The sequence below is a fragment of the Nematolebias whitei genome, chromosome 5, assembly GCF_014905685.2.
Source record: "Nematolebias whitei isolate Nwh7 chromosome 5, NemWhi1, whole genome shotgun sequence".
In the NCBI taxonomy this organism is placed as follows: domain Eukaryota; kingdom Metazoa; phylum Chordata; class Actinopteri; order Cyprinodontiformes; family Rivulidae; genus Nematolebias; species Nematolebias whitei.
In genome coordinates, this window is record NC_056502.1 from 2,169,197 (window position 1) to 2,186,696 (window position 17,500).

At 43.7% G+C, this 17,500-nt stretch overlaps 2 protein-coding genes across 2 annotated transcripts in view; both read right to left on the bottom strand.

Moving 5' to 3' along the window:
- The window catches only part of adam15 (ADAM metallopeptidase domain 15), a 35,144-nt gene extending 31,045 nt beyond the window's left edge, over nt 1-4,099 (bottom strand). The window contains exons 1-2 of the mRNA XM_037676506.1: nt 3,927-4,099; nt 1,958-2,049 (exon numbers count right to left, since the gene is read on the bottom strand). Of these exons, the coding sequence (XP_037532434.1) occupies nt 1,958-2,049; nt 3,927-4,074 (240 nt within the window). The 5' untranslated portion in view covers nt 4,075-4,099. The remainder of the gene's footprint in view (nt 1-1,957; nt 2,050-3,926) is intronic.
- A 6,486-nt stretch (nt 4,100-10,585) lies between these two features.
- dcst1 (DC-STAMP domain containing 1) overlaps nt 10,586-17,500 on the bottom strand; it is a 12,769-nt gene continuing 5,854 nt past the window's right edge. Inside the window, exons 12-15 of the mRNA XM_037676507.1 lie at nt 17,475-17,500; nt 15,922-16,064; nt 10,965-11,063; nt 10,586-10,681 (exon numbers count right to left, since the gene is read on the bottom strand). The exon at nt 17,475-17,500 is cut by the window's right edge and continues 91 nt beyond it. Of these exons, the coding sequence (XP_037532435.1) occupies nt 10,586-10,681; nt 10,965-11,063; nt 15,922-16,064; nt 17,475-17,500 (364 nt within the window). The remainder of the gene's footprint in view (nt 10,682-10,964; nt 11,064-15,921; nt 16,065-17,474) is intronic.

Here is a 17,500-nt window from a genome sequence, read left to right on the forward strand (position 1 = left end):
GGCCACCGAGACGCTCCGCCAATGCAACACATTTTCCAATGAGACACTCCTAACGAGACAGTCTTTTAATGGGACACTTGGACAACGAGACAGTCTTAAACGAGACAGTCTTTTAATGGGACACTTGGACAACGAGACAGTCTTAAACGAGACAGTCTTTTAATGGGACACTCCGCTAATGGGACAGAGACTAAGTCACTGAGACGAGTTTGGAAACATCTTCAGTGAAGCAACACTTCATAGTTGATAAAAAACTTAGTTCAGTTTGTTTCTGTTCCTCCCAACACTTTGAGACGTTCTGACGATGAGGAGACCAGGTGAGGAAGAGTCTCAGGTGTAATTTTGTCCTACAATTCTGAGTCATCCTTTCAACATTTTTCTTTTTGGACTTGTCTTTCTTTGAGCAAGCAGACAGCACCGAAGCATGATGCTACCACCACCGTGCTCAACACTGGGTACAACCATCTGGAGCTGAAGCACGTTTTTCGTCTCCTCTGGCCGTTTAATATTCCTTCAGAAGGATTCTTCTTCATATAACAGAAAATATATCACTGGAATTTATTTTGTTAATATTTAAGAGTTAGTCTCAGCGCCTTAAACCAGGACAAGAACCAGAACTTTGGACTCTAAAGATCCATCAAAGAAAATAAGTGTCTGATTTTCTGATCGCAGTTGATGTTATTAAAGTGACGAAGAACTGTTGAGTCCAACAGAGTCCAGATTGTCAGGCTCTCCCACTTTCTCCTCCTGGACTCCCAGTTTCCTCCCAGCTGGGTGGAGTCAGAGAAGGGGGCTTCAACAGGAAATGATCTAAGAGTTTCTGTCAGCCGCACAGGAAGTGTCCGTCCTGCTGCGGTCAGACCTCAGCGGTCCTGCAGGAAGGTGTTGGTGAAAACTCTCCGGCTTCCTTCCTCTCTGCCGTCGGTCTGAGGCTCAGGAAGAAACCGAGACGCCCGGCAGAAGAAAACTCTTCCAAATTCAGCCCGTCCGTCATCGGGCTTTGTGATAAAAACTAACAAAGATTCTTCGTGGGGAATGAGCTGCAGGTGGAGTTCAGTCATTATTATCACTTTAATCTTCTCCTCTAAAACAGTCAGATAAAAATAATCTACGGTTTAACACATTAAAATGTCCATTTAATCAGCAGTTTGTATTTCATTAAGAACAACTGTATTTACATTGTTTTTGAGCCTAACAAATTTGTAAAATAACTACCTAATTTCTTATTTTTTCATTTATTTTTGCAAATGTAATATTTGTAACTTGTTCTTACTCTACTTTTGAAATCCCAAAGTTAAAAAAACAATAATAGCTTATAATACAAACAAAAATGTTTTATTAGCACCAGTCTTATTCAGCTGAACAATCTGAGCTGATGTGCAGTTTCATTTGTGCCAGAATTTAATATTTAAGCATTATTCAGCCAACAAAAGCCACTTATTTGGTTTAATCTGAAGACATTTAATCCAGTAAATAAACTTATTTATTCCAGTTCAGCTGCTTGAATTTAGGTCACATCAGTTTGAGGTCCGAGCGACAGAACCGGGCCGATTCTCTGACCGCGGATTTGTTTTTGTTAAGAGGTCTGTGTTCAACCCGACACAGAAACCAGAACCAGAACCTCCGACAGAGCCACAGTCAGCCATCACCAGCTGAAAATCCTCCCGTCACCGTGGTAACGGGCGGCAGCCTCATTCGATCAACATCATCTTTTTAATTTGTACTAAAAATCAGAGCTCAAAGTATTTTTCCGCTGCAGTGTTGCAGAAGGAGCTGGTTTGAATTTCAGGGTTCGTCTCAATCCGTCATAAAACACCATTTTAATGTTTTCTGAGCAAAACATGTCCGAGGGAAACATCTTTAGCTGATTGTTCAGCACAAAACCAAAAAGTAGCCATCCTGCTAATCCCAACATATTTATATTCTTTTAAAATATAATTACTTTACTCGTCCTGACCTGTAAAGCTTCAGCCAGGCTCCGTCTCTGTCCGTCCACCAGGATGAAGGGACGGGTCTTCTCCAGGACGGGACGTCTTCGTCTGTCCACGCCTGAGGACACAGAGAACTCACTGAATCAAATAAAACTACACAGATATTTACGCTTCTCGTTTAGATGCAACAAAAGAAACTAAACCCCGTTCTGCTCAAACACAAAGTGAGACTGAAGCGAGCGCTAAAAGTAACCACAGGACAGACTAATGTAGATAAATAAATACTAAAAACACTAAAAACACTAAAAACTGACCAAAAGTAACTGAATATGCTTAAATTTATCATTTACATTATTTTATTCATATTAATTTATATGATCGAGTTTGTTGCAGCTCCTCGGACCGATGAAGTCTTTTGGTTGAAAGACGAAACGTTTCAACAAAAACAAACCGTCCACAGGACCCGACTTCACTTTGTTCAGTATCTAAAGAATCAGGAGCGCTCCCATTTATCGGCTCCCATTTATCGGCTCCGATTTATCGGCTCCCATTTATCGGCTCCCATTTATCGGCTCTCATTTATCGGCTCCCATTTATCGGCTCCCATTTATCGGCTCCCATTTATCGGCTCTCATTTAGTTTTGGGAGATCAGCCATCGGACGATACTCGCACGAGAAACTGATTTTACAGATGTTTTTGTAGTTTTAACAACAATTGTCTAAACTTCATTTATATTTCAGAGCACCACCTCATGACCAGTTAAAACCAGTTCGTATTGGTTCTAGGACGTTGTACGTTTTCAATAAAATACGATGGAGAAACTGAAGGTGACCTTATAACACCTGACCGTGTTGATTATAAAAACAAAATCAGGTCGGGCGTTTTACAAACTGGTGATCGGCCAGAAAACTGCAATCAGTGCACGCCTGCAAAGAACAGCTCAAATGAGCTGAAGGCTAGTTTAAAAAACAAAAGAACAGCTAAAGATAACAAAGGGTAAGCTAAAAGTAGAAAAGCTAAAAACAACAACATTTTGGTTAAAAGAAGCTAAATGTTAGCTAAAAGCAGGTAGGTTAGCTAAAAGAAGCTAAATGTGAGCTAAAAGCAGGTAGGTTAGCTAAAAGAAGCTAAATGTTAGCTAAAAGCAGGTAGGTTAGCTAAAAGAAGCTAAATGTTAGCTAAAAGCAGGTAGGTTAGCTAAAAGAAGCTAAATGTTAGCTAAAAGCAGCAGAATAATAGCTAAAACTAAAGTAAGAGTAAAAAGAAAAGGAGCGTGCAGCTTAAGCAGAATATGAAGAACAAGGTTTAAAGGGAGAGATTTAAAGTACGTCTATATGTGAGTAAAGTGAAATATTTTAAAAAGTATGCTGGTGAAGATTCTCAGTCATCCAGGACATGATGAATTCAAAAAGCGTTCAATACAAAAACAACTGGACTTTATTTGTAACAGAAGACGTTTCGAAACATCTTCTGTTACAAATAAAGTCCAGTTGTTTTTGTATTGAACGCTTTTTGAATTTTAAAAGGTAAAGCTTCTAAACTCAAGTGGCAGCCGAAACAGATGAACATTCTGCTGTTTGAACTAGTCAAAGGTTTGCACAAAGAAAAACAGATTGATTATAGTCTAATACTGACTTAACATTTATACAGTAAACCATAAAAAACATCACTGCTTCCTGGTTTAAAGATTTTAGTAAGAAAGTTTTCAGACTGGTTAGAAATATTACTTTTATTATCAGAAGTTTACAAACTGAAACTCCATTCTGTGTTTGGGCTTCTTTCAGTGAATACCAACATTTATTTTTCAAAACAATTACTTTTAAAAGTTAAAAAAAAAACAACCATGCACATCTTTAATATAAAAAAAATTAATCATTTTTAGACCAAATATACATTAATAAAACCATAACATTTAAAGCTACGTGACTTTATTCCCCTCATAAACAACAACACAAGCTGAAAGTTTAATCTGCAGTAATTTGAGTTAACGGTACCTGGGCCAGCTTCGTCCGTCTGTCCGTCCGCAGGCAGAAGCCCTCCGTCCCGTGCTGCGTTCAGGGCCCTGCAGCCCGTGAACGCAGCACGGCCGCCCAGCAGCAGCAGCAGCAGCAGCGGAGGCGGCAGACCGGCGGCACCGCGCATCGTCGCTGCGTCACCGGGAACCAGCAACAGGTTGCTGCTTTGTGAGGCGCTCCGGTTACCTCACAGTGTCGGAGCCCCGGGACGGGCTCCACCGAGCCTCCATGGTACCTCTTTTCCCTGTAAACCCCACATAAAACATAAAACCCCGTGGGTCGGAACCGCCGCGGTGACCGTTAATCAGAGCAGTTAACGCGGCGGGACACACCGGGGAATGTGTGGAGCTCGGCGCTCCGTAAGCTGCCGTTCAAATGTTGGACGGGGTCCGTCCGGTTCTTTACGGTCCGACTGGACACTTGGAAGTTCGATTTGTCCGTCCTGGAGGCTACTGGTAACGGAGAGGGCACGGGACCACTCGGGTTTTAACGGGAGGTAACCCGGACATTAACCCGCTGAGTCAAGCTAACCGGAACAAGAGCGAACATGACACCGGAAGCTTGGTCTTCAAAATAAAAGCTCGTGCTGTAAAATTTATTGCACCAATTTCACAGTTTATAGCACACGAGGAACAGTTGATGTTTTTAACAGCGGGCTTTAACGTAAATGATCAATGTCAGTGTAGTTAGCCACAAGCTACTACATGATTTACAGCCGTGTTGAAAAGTACAATTCTAAACCTTAATGTCACATACAACACGTACACGTGATCCACGTAAATACAACCTTATATGATATTCAGAGAATTTGGAGACAATGTATTTTGGAAAGAAGAGACCAAAATGGAGATGTTTACCCATAGCAGTCTGGATAGTACAGAAACAGCTCCTCCCAACTGTTAGCACGGTGGTGGATGGCTGATGGTTTGGGCTCCTTCAGTCACTGAGTGGACCAGGAACTCCTCTGGAGACCAAAGGGCTGGAGTCTGAGGTGTCTGCCATAACATAGTACTGTTCAGTTTGGAAAAACATGCATGTTAGGCTGATTGGTAACTCTAAATTGTCCCTAGGTGTGAGTGAGAGAGTGAATGGTTGTTTGTCTCTATGTGTCCCTGTGATGGACTGGAGACCTGTCCAGGGTGTCCCCCGCCCCTCGCACAGTGATTGCTAGACATGGGCACCGGCGACCCCGTCACCCAAACTGGAAGAAGCGGGTAAAAGATAATGGATGCATGTTCAGTTTGGTAAGGGTACTGATTTCATGTTTTAATATTTTTTTTTATCAAAATGCTTTGATTTTAAAAACTGAACATTATATTTAAGATAAGATAGAACTTTGTTGATCCCGCAGGAAATTGTTGTGCCAGAGTTTCCGTACAAAGGAACATACACAAGGAATCACACAAGATATAAAAAATTATGAGTCTTCTGAAGACTCATATGAACAACAGCTCAGTATCCCCTGCCCAGACATGGCTACTGGGGCCCCACCCTGGATCCAGGCTTGGGGGAAGGGGCTCCTCAGTGAGCAGCTGGTGACCAGGTCTCTACTCATGGGGCTCGGTCGGGCTCAGCCCAAAGGCGCAACATGGGTTTGACTTCCTGTGGACCCACCACCTGCAGGAGGGGCCTTAAGAGTCGAGTACATGACACCATGGGCAGTGTCCAAAGAAAGGGACCTTGGCACTCTGACCCTGGCTTACCAAAGCTGGCACTTGGGACATGGAATGTCGGGGAAAGAGTCTGAGCTTGTGAGGTAGAGAGGTACCAAATAGATAGTTGGGCTCACCTCGACGAACAGCATGGGTTCTAGAACCAATCTTCTTGAGAGGGGCTGGACCTTATTCCTTGCTGGAGTTGCCCATGGTGAAAAGCACTGAGCTAGAGTGAGCCTACTCTTAGCTCTCCGACTTGGTGCTTGTGTATTGGAGTTTTCCCCAGTAGATGAGAGGGTAGATTCCCTGCACCTTCGGGTGGAAGAACGGGCTCTGAACGTTGTTTGTGCCTACACGCCAAATGGCAGGTCAGAGTATCCGGCCTTCTTGGAGTCCTTTATAGGGGACTCCCTTATTCTGCTGGGGGACTTCACTGCCTACATGGGTAATGACAGCATGACCTGGAGGGGTGTGATTGAGAGGAACAGTCTCTCTGATCTGAACCCGAGTGGTGTTCCATTGTTGGACTTCTGTGCTAGTCATGGTTTGTCCATCATGAACACCATGTTTGAACATAAGGGTGTCCATAAGTACACTTGGCACCAGGATACCATAGGTCGTAGATCGACGTCTTCAACTGTAGTCATATCATCTGATTTGCAGCCATTTGTTTTGGATACTAGGGTGCAGAGCTGAGCTGAGAACTGATCCAACACCTGGTAGTGAATTGGATCAGATGGCAGTGGAAGATGCCAGACAGACCTAGTAGGCCCAAACATGTAGTGAGGGTTTGCTGGGAACGCCTGGCAGAAGAATCTGTCAGGAAGTTCTTCAACTCAAACCTCCCGGAGAGCTTTAACCATAACCCAGCTGAGATGGGGACATTGAGTCAGAGTGGGCCATGTTCTGCGCCTCACTTGTTGAGGTGGCTGCCTTGAGTTGTAGCTGCAATGTTGTTGGTGCTTCTCACGGTGGCCATCCTCAAACTTGGTGACGGACACCCCGGGTTAGGAAGGCTGTCAAACTGAAGAAGGAGTCCTATCAGGCCTTGTTGGCTGATGGGACTCAGGGGGAGTACCAGAGGTCCAAGTGGTCCACAGCCTTGGCTGTTGCTGAGATAAAAGCTTGAATGAGGGAGGAGTTTGGTGAGACCTTGGATAGAGACTCTCAATCTGCTCTGAGGAGATTCTAGCAAACCATCAGGTGGCTGAGAAGGGGAAAGCAGCACTTTACTAACATTGTGTTCAGTGAAGGTGGGGTGCTGTTGACATCAACTAGTAACGTTGTCGGGAGGTGGAAGGAATACTTCTCGGACCTTCTCAATCCCACCGACACGTCTTCCATGGAGGAAGCTGAGTCAGGGGACTTCAGGGTTGGTCTGTTCATAATCGTGGCTGAGGTCGTCGAGGTGGTTAAAAAGCTCTGTGGCGGCTGGGATCCGTGGGTGAATGAGATCCACACTGATTACACACACTGGGATAGATTTGATTTAGATGTTGTGGTGATGTTTTGATTGACACACCTTTGCAGCATTGCGTGGACATTGGCGGCAGTGCCACTGGATTTGTAGGCTGGGGTGGTGGTTCCCCTCTTCAAAAATGGGGACCAGAGGGTGTGCTCTGATTACAGAGGCATCACTCTCCTTAGCCTCCCTGGTAAGGTCTGTTCAGGGGTACTGGAGAAATGATTCCGATCGCTGGTCAAACCTCAGCTCCAGGAGGAACAATGCAGGTTCTGTCCTGGCCATGGAACACTGGACCAGCTCTTTACCCTCACTAGGAACCTCAAGGGGTCATGGGAGTTTGCCCATCCAGACTACACGTGTTTTGTAGACAAAGTCATTAAACCATGTTCCTCGGGGTACACTGTTGGGGTTGCTCCATGAATATGGGATTGGGGGCCCGTTGCTACGGGCTGTTCCGTCTCTAAACAAGCAGTGCGAGAGGTTCATTTGCTTTGCCAGTAGTAAGTTGGACCCCTTCAGCGTGGGAGTTGGACTCCGCCAGGGCTGCCTGTTGTCACTGATTCTGTTCATAACTTTTTTGAACAGAATTTCTCGGTGCAGCCAGGGCATGGACGGAGTCCGGTTCTGTGGCCTCAGGATTCATCTCTGCTCTTTGCAGATGATGTGGTCCTGTTGGCGTCATCGTGCCGTGAGCTTCAGCTCTCACTGGAGCGGTTCACAGCTAAGTGTGAAGCAGCTGGGATGAGAATCAGCACGTCCAAATCTGAGGCCATGGTCCTCAGTCAGAAAAGGGTGGATTGTTCTCTTTGGGTTGAGGGTGAGTTTCTGCCTCAAGTGGAGGAGTTCAAGTATTTCGGGGTTTTGTTCAAGAGTGAGAGAAGAATGGAGACGGATTGGTGCAGCATCTGCAGTATTCGGATTCTGTATAGGTCCGTTGTGGTGAAGACGGAGCTGAGATGTAATCCAAAACTCTCTGTTTACCAGTAGGTCTACGTTCCTCCCTTCACCTCTGGTCATGAACTCTGGGTAGAGACTGAAAGAATGAGATCGTGGATCCAGGAGGTTGACATGAGTTTCCTCTGCAGGGTAGCTGGACTCTCCCTTATCAGGAGAGACTCAGAGTAGAACCACTGCTCCTCCACATCGAGAGGAGCCAGTTGAGGTGGTTCAGGCATCTGCTTCCTGGACGCCTCCCTAAGGAGGTGCTTCGAGCATGTCTAACTGGGAGGAGACCCCGGGGAAGACCCAGGACACGCTGGAGAGAATAAGTTTCTCAATTGGCCTTGGAACACCTTGGAGTCCTCCCAGAAGAGCTGGAAGAGGTGGCTGTGGAAAGAGATGTCTGGACCGCCCTGCTCAAGCTCCTGCCTCCGAGACCCGACTTCAGAACAAGCAGAAAATAATGGAGGGATGAACAGATATATTTATGAATATGTAAAGCTTAAAATTGTTTTTTTTTTTTTTTTTTATGCTTCAGTCACATTATCTGTTAAACAGACTGGGATTCTGATCCTGGACACTAGAATTCAATCATTTCTATAATAAAGTCTCTCAGACTAATTGCTGTTGTTTATTTACTTGTTTATTTTACTTTGAACACGTTGACAGAGGTAGAGGGAATATCCTCAGGTGATTTAAGCCCTTCATGGTGGTTTCTGAACTGCTTTGGTCACATTTTCATTCAGGAGCAAAGGTAACACATTAGGTGTCTGACAGGTGGTAGACTTACTGCATCAGTGTTTTTAACACTAAATATTGTCAAGTTTTATAGATAACTGTTTTATCTTTTTTCATTCAACCGTTATTTATACAGGTTAGTCTCAGTGAGTCACGAGGACTCATTCTCAAGAGGGAAAGGAGGGAAGTCTGACATTGTCATCATTGTATGTTCCATACAATGGCACATGAGATACACCCAGGTGAAGCAGTGGGCAGCTCTCTAAGTGGAGTAATTGGGGATTAGGTGTCTTGCTCAGAGACATCACGACATGTGGGAATGACTGGGAGTCGAACCGCGACTTTCTGGTCCCAGGTCGGCTGCTCTACCTCTACCCCACCTCAGGCCCCTCGAGACCCGTTTTAAAGAAAAACCACAGATGAGGTACACACAGCAGTAAAACAATCAAATAAAAGCATATATAATGAAAAGTAAAAAAAGGAAGTGATATAAAACAAAATTAAAAAACATGCTAGATTATAAAAACGGTGTAAAAGACTAAAAACTGGGACAGGTCTGCATTGATTTTTGCACTGAACTTAACAGTTGTTTAAAATTTATTCTTCCCATCTTCATGTCTCTGTAAGAACAAACTAAGTTTAGGTTGCTGATGTTGTTTGGCTCATTTGTAATTACTTTGCTGAAACAGAGACTTATTTGTTGCGTTTCTAAAGCCATGAAAGATTACTGATGGCAGGAGTTTCAGGTTTCTGGACGCCACATTCGTAGTTTTATATGAATAAAACTGAAAAAAGACCAGAGACGCAAACAAACGGGTAAAAAACTGCTGAGCTGAACTGTTCTTGCACATACATCAGACCAGTCCATGTGGAGTAAATCTGAGCTCCTGTAGGTTGGTTCTGGTTCTGACAGCAGAATAATTAGTGCTTTCAGGAGGATTACGGGTCAGAGGACTGAACTGATCCGGGGTCAGTTCGGTGAACGTGAATCAGATTAAAATGCTGAATGAAACAAACGCAGCACGTGCTGCTGATCAGCTGCTAGAGAACTCATCTGTACATCCAGTGTGGAGGTAATCAGGTCAGGTGATCACTCACGCGCACACACACACACGCGCACACACACACACGCGCACACACACACACACTCACATGCACACACACACACTGCAGAATATGAGGCTCTGAGTTCAGTCGTTTTGTTTCTCACATTGTTTGTTAGTTTTTTAACTCGACAAGCTTCAGAAGCTCAAACTGATGAAGATGAGGAACTTTTTGCTGCAGCACGATTCATCGGAGCAGTCTGAACGCTGAGTGAGACTTTTCCTGTTTTTATTTGTCCGTACGCCGTCTGCAGTCCAAGTATTTCTGCATACTTTTAGCCGTTTAACATTTTGAGCTCATTCAGGAGACGAGATCTACGAGGGTTTGTTTTAATAACTTCTATATTTTTATAACTAACTTTATTCTAAAATATTTTCCTGTAGAAACCCAGAGATCTGCACAATGCTTTCAAAAGCCTTCTCTTTGAAACCTGCTTCAGGAAAATGACATCTTCTTCGGGTACTTTTACCTTTTAGCTCATCTTTTGCTTCCTTTAGCTTTAACACTCAGTTGCAGCTTCCTCAGAGAAATCGTTCAGCGCTCATCATTCTCACTGCACGTTAACAGAAACTAGATTTGTGTCGTTGGAGCTGATAATCGTTGGCTCACAGATTCAGTTTTTACTTTGAAAAATCAGATTTTTTTCAGAATAAACAACCAAAACTTTTATCAGTTAGTAAAACTTTATCTGATCAGGACGTCTTCTTTGGGCCGCAGGCGGAGCTTCCTGTCTCCTCCTAACTGCAGGCGTAACGCGTCTCCTCCAAGCCTGACCCTTCCTGTCTGTGATGATGAAAGAGGCCACGCCCCCACCTGCTCAGACGCTGGAACACCTGCAGACAAACAGCAGAGAAGAATAAAGCCAACGGAGGAAGATGAACTGTAGGAGCTGAAGAAGATAAAGTCCTCCGTGCTCCTTGATAAACAGTAGATTTGTTAAAGATGTTTTTTTAAAATGGCTCCCAAAGCTTGAACAAGAAGCAGATCCTGCTTTGCTGGTTCTGCTCTTCCTCTTTGGAAATGAACCCTGAAGCAGGGCTGGGCCTGACCGATCCTCGGAGCAGATCTGAGATCTTTGAGATGAGAAGGGACAGATTTGTGTGGGGAGACGCTCACCGTCCTCTGTCCTCGCCTGCTCACCGTCCTCCGGTCCGAGGACAGGATCCTCGTGTGGAGCAGCAGGTTGTAAAGAAACAGAACTCTCTTCTTCTCCCTCTGACAGAAGAGCAGACAGATGTTAGCCTGCAGCTGTGTGGTGGCTTTAATCTGATTTAAACATCATCTTTAACCATCCTTGTGTCATGTGTTTCATCTGCTCCCCTGCACAATCAGTAACAAATAAACAACAACAAACAAACATAAACAATGCAGGACGTTAGCTTGGATGGTGCTTCTGAATGAAAGAACTTAAAGGGCAGCTTTACGTTTAATGGATTTATTTATGTATAAACACATGGATGAGTTATGGATGAATAAACTGTGGTTACTCATCACACCTGATATTAATATTTACTCCATCGGTGTCAACACTTCCTGTTTTCACTTCCTGCACATCAAAAGATCACACTGAATGTTGCGAGTCTCTGTTTACTAAAGTTATGTGTCTCTGGAGGCCTCACCATCAGACACAGGTGGAGACCCCGCAGCAGAAACCAACATGGCTGCTGACCTTCAGCCTGAATTTCACCTGGACCTCCAGGTGAGGAGCAGGTGCTGTGGATGGTTCTGTTCTGAGTTACCTGCAGCTTAAAGCTTTTCCTTTATGTCGTTGACAGATAACAGAACCAACAGCATGTTGCATTTCAAACCCGTTTCCATGGCAACGTTCAGCAGCTCAGTGCCTGTTCGCTCGTGAGCAGGTAGACCTGATGATGATGATGAAGGTCTGAGTGTTAACGGCCCTCAGCTCGACTGTTAGAAACCTCTTACATTAATCAGATTTACTGCAGCTCACACAGATCTGTGTGTGTGTGTGTGTGTGTGTGTGTGTGTGTGTGTGTGTGTGCTGCACCTTCATCAGCTAAGGAGAGGAAGTGACATCACAGAGTAAGTTCATCTCTAAAACTAAGAGTTGTGTGTTTGCAAACTCTGTTAAAGGGATAATTCAACTATTCTGTGTAAACATTATGAACAATTAATATCTTACCTGTTGCAGGTGGCTTTGTGAACGACCTCAGTTTGGACTTGAGGTTTATGTTTCAGTCTAGATTATACTTCACTGTATACAAAATAACAAACTTTACTCTTCAGAACAATCGTTCACGTGTCTCCTCTGCTGCTCAGAGTTTGATCATCTAAACAACACGGTCAGAATACGGTGGACGACCCATCAAGCAGCACCAGAACCAGGACCAAGAACTTTAATTTAAAACAAACACAGAGGTCTTAAATTAAATTAATTTAAATCTTAAATTAATTTAAACTATGACAGAATTTGATCAGATTTTCTACAGACACAAAAATAAAAAACGCAGATATTTCATTAATTTAATAAATTAAGGTGATCTGCTCCATTAGAGAAATAAAACTGGCCACACTCAGACATTAGTCATTCTGAGTGTTAACAGGAGGGAAACAGGGTGTGCACAATAACTTTGATTATAAGTATTACTCTTGTTTTTCTCATCGTTCTTGTGTTCATGCAGTTTTCGGTAACGTTTGTTTGTGTCTCAGGACGGCATGAAATGAGCTTTGAGCTGTGAGCAACTCTTTAATAAACTACATTTATCAAATAAATCAAAAGTGTTAAAAGGACTGATTTGTTTGAAAGAATTATTTCAAAGTCCGTCTTACACACGGGCGTCAGAAGCATCCGTAATGTGGGGGGGGGACACAATGATGTGTGCAGGTGTGTGTGCGCACATGTTAAAAGAACCTGTCCACTAGTGAACAAAAAGCAACATTTCATCTGGATTTCCTTTAATTTCACATTTAAAACTTGTTTCTCACCAAGTTTGTGTAAATTCATCTGTGGGTTTTAAAGACATTTTAACTTTAATACACTTTAACACAGAGCGTCAGGTCGGCACTATTTGTCTTTATAGAGAAATAAAAACCATCACCACTGGACTTTACTTGTGTTCAACACGGCTCATCTAAATGATGTTTGTCATGAAGCTTGAGGACAATAAGGTGTGGGGGTTTAAACACATTTCACCTTTAATGCACCTGAACACACAGAGTCTCTTACACCTGCAGAGTCTCACAGCGTCACAGTTACTGCAAAGCTAACATGCTACAGACGTAGCTCCTCTCAAACATCCTCCTAACATGAATATATGTTGATGATCAACCCCCCCCCTCCCCCCCCGGTCAACAACTGCCCGCACTAAGCTGCTAAACTGACGAGTAACACAGACGTGTCTCCACCTCCTCCACCTGTGAGCGTTTTCTGCCGAGGCAGGAGGAGACGCACAGAAACACTGCAGGTGTTGCACCATATTCTGTGACCACCGTATATTGTAACCGTGGCAACAGGCTGCTGTGTTTAGAGCTGGAGGTAACCAGGAAAACCTGGAGTGGAGTTTTAGTGGCTTGATTATTCTCCTATTAATCAAGTGGAATGGATTTGTTCACGAATAAAGAGAAACTGCACCGCCTGAACTAATGTTTCATAGTAAAAGTGGGGGGGGGTCCAAATGAACGTTTTCTTAATGTGGGGGGGACTTGTCCCCTTCACATATAATGGTTGTGACGCCTATGGTCTTACAACAGTTTACATAAACGCTGCTTTATCAACTTTCGCATCGTTCATTTTCCAGGATTCTTGTTGCAGGAAGGTCATGTTGAGAATCTAACAAAGTTAAGTCGGGTCCTCTGGACGGATTAAAAAAATTAAATTAAATTAAAAACTTGTAGAAAGGTTTCGTCTTTTATCCAAAAGACTTCTTCAGTCTGAGGAGCTGCAACAAACTCAGTCTTACAGACAGAATCTTCTCATAGCACAGGTATACTCATTGTGCGGCTCCCGAGCCACATGCGGCTCGTCATGCTTTATTGGTGGCTCTGTGACAGGTTACAACAACACACCAGCACAGCCAGTACATTTTTAAAACGTGCTGGCACATTGCGCAATAATTGCGCATGTCGGCTCAGGCTTCTTTCATGCGGTTTTATGACTAACATTGTGTTAATCTACTTGTTGAGGAGGAGGCAGGTCCGACCGGCTGGTAGAGGTAAAAAAAAAGTCCTGTTAACCTCCGATGGATCATCACCGTGCACGTCTCTGCACCTTCTGTCATCTGCGGTGAAGGAAGCAGGAGCGGCTTACAGGGCCGGTTCTAGACATGGTTACATGAGGGGGCAGGTGGAAATGTGAAGGGGGGCATCTTCATCCATACACATATCACAGCATATTCATTTTCATTTTATTTGTGATTGTGTTTCTTATTGTATATAGAATTGTTTTGTTTTAAAGAAATGAAAAAACTTGATAATAATAAAATTCATTGTTGAGCATGGACTTTGGTTTTCATGGGACTGGGGTAATAAAAGCTGAATGTTTCACCTGAGTGAACATTTTCAACCATGAACACTTTGAAGCAAAAACAGAGAAACCCACAGACCCATGTCCATCTTGAATGTCTCACTGTGGCTGCAACAACAAAAGACAACATGAAGAACGTCCAGGACATGCAGCACAACTTCTCATGTCAGTACGAAGATACATTTTATTTAAACAGAGTTGACCGTTTCTTTTTTGGTTCATAGGTGGGTTGTTCAAATGTTTTATTTTATTTGAGTGACTTGGGGTGATGTCGCGGCTCTCCACCTGACTTTGATCTGTCATTGTGGCTCTTTTGAAACAAAATAGTGAGGATCACTGTCATCGTGGATCAACCAGTTTGTTGTTGACATCCAGAACTAGCTGTTCGCGATTACGAAGGACCAACAACCTAACGACATCATCAGGCCAGGACTCTGAGGTCTACACTCATCTCCAGGCCAGAGGTCACTCTTTCAGGGATGAAGATGTTCACATCCTGGACAGAGAGGAACAATGGTTTGAGAGAGGAGTAAAGGAGGCCATCTTTGTGAAAAGAAATCGTCCATCATTAAACAGGGGTGGAGCCTCCAGGTTCAACTGTCCCCCTCTTACAATGCTGTGATTACTAGTATCACTCAGCCCTCTGTGAATAGTAAACAGCCATCAGGTGCTAATGATCCATTGTTAGGCTGATGGTCCTTCTTGAGCATGTGATCAGCTGGTTCTGGTTGTCAGCAGCAAACTGGTTGATCCACTCTGAGAAGGTGCTATTTAAGAGACTGAGCTGAAAACAGCAACTCAGACTGAGGAAGTCCTCAGGATGAGAGACGAAACGTTTCTACAAGTCTTTTTTTTTTTTGTGATTACGTCCAGCAGCATGGTAGCACAACTGGTAGACCTGCTTCCTCTCAGCGAGAAGGTTGCCGGTTCAAACCCCAGCCCGGGGGACTTTCTGGGTGGAGTTTGCATGTTCTCTCCGTGCTGTATGTTTTTTTCCAGGTACTCCAGTTTCCTCCCACAGACCAAAAACATGCATGTTAGACTGATTGGTAACTCTAAATTGTCCCTAGGTGTGAGAGAGAGAGTGAATGGTTGTTTGTCTCGTTTGTCTCTATGTGTCCCTGTGATGGACTGGAGACCTGTCCAGGGTGTACCCCACCTCTCGCACAGTGATTGCTGGACATGGGTACCTGCGACCCCCGTGACCCGAAATGGAAGAAGCGGGTAAAGATAATGGATGGATGGATTACTGAGCAGCATCACGATGCCATAGAGAAGCTGTGATCTGACTTTAATGAACTATTATTGATTATTTAAACAATAAGAGGCGAGTTAAAAACAGTTTTCCTTCCAGCTTGATGAGATTTAAACTCTTTATCGTCTCTGTGAGGATCAGATAAAATGTCTTATTGTTGGAAATATAATAACGTCAGACCTGACTCACCATATTTTCTGCTTCCAACAATTTGAGGTACAAAAAGTTCACCTGCAGCTCGACTCCACCCCCTGGCAGCCACCAGGTAACCCATGCTTCCACCTGTGAGTGGTCGTAATGTTGTGGCTGATGGGTGAACATTGTGTTTGCACCTTGGGGTAGTAGACGGCAGCGATGGCCCGTCGGAGGCGGTTGGTGTAAACCTGGAGGCAGCTGAACAGCACCAGCATCAGGACGCAGCATGCACAGCTCACATACACACCGACGGGGAGGGAGGAGGGGGGGGACACGCACTCTGATGGGGGAGAGGGGGGAGCCGTTAATGTCAGGAGATGGACCCTGCTGCTCTCTGCTGGTCGAACAGATGGCTTCATTAAAGATGATCAACACAAACACGCACATATTTTATTTTCCTACAAAATCCAGACGCTTCATTTATCTCAACAAATAAACTAAAAGATTAATGATGAAAAACTGAAAGCTCAAAACTTTACTAATATTTGATTCTACAAGTGAGCAGCACCAGAAGTTCTTCAGAGAATAAACATTAACCTAAAAATGTTTGTTCAAATAAATAAAAAACTGTTTCCATAAAGAGGAGAATGTCTGATCGTTCTGGAGGAGGAGGTCTGCTCCTCCGGCTCCTCCGGGCCGAGCCTTTGTCTCGAGGCACGTTAGGGAGGGGATGCATCTTCTCCAGTAATCAGGCCGTTGCTCCAGCTTTTGGTGATGAAGGAGATGAGCTGACAGGTAAATCTATAATGTATTGGTCTGTCTGCGTTCAGACGTTCACCTGAGGCTTGGAGCAGGACTTAAGGAACCACATGGGTGCTTCTAGGCATCTCTAGGCCTTAGAGATGAGGTGAGGAGCTCCACAATGTTCAAGTTCAAGTAGATTTATTGTCATTCTCATCACATGTGGTACATGAGGTGGAATGAAACTGTGTACACAGGGTCCCAGTTACATCCAACAATAGCAAACTATAAAGTGTAAAAAGAAACGGTACATAAAGATCTAAGATCTGGAGACCCCACAATGGCTCTTTAAAGAGCCACACACCGAGTCTGCAAAGAGCAACAATCCTTCAGATCCATCACAATGTTCACGTGTGTCTTCATCTTTACACACTAGACTCATTTCATTCACGTTCAGTTCGACACTGCTGGAAATTAGTAGTTTTTTCTTTCACCATCAAACTTACTAAACTCATAACTGATGAAAGTCAAGTCAAATGTATAAGTGTTATATGTCATCTTTGTATGTTCCCATACAATGACAACATCGATTCTCTGCATTTTTTTAAATTTTATATCGCTTTATAATGTAGCTGTTTTTTTTTATGTAATTTTCTTCCATTTATTGTTTTTTCAATTTATATGCCTTCTTTTATGATTGTCTACCGTTGTCATCACTCTTTGTTAAAATCAGGTCTCTCTTGTAAAGAGTCCTCGAGGCTCAATGAGACTCACCTGAAGAGATAACGGTTGAACTGAATATAAACTAATATAAACGCTAAACTAACACCAAACGGTACGTTTAAAGATCTAAGATATACACTAAACAATGTGGGGGGAGCTCGAAGGAGAGCTGCTCGGACATATGAACCTTCCTCCAGATAAAATATTATCAATGAACTTTGTGTTACAGATGAACAGTGTGACATCACGAGGCTCCGCCCTCTAACAGACGAGTCACATGACCCACCTTGGTTATTGCTCTGGATGTTCAGT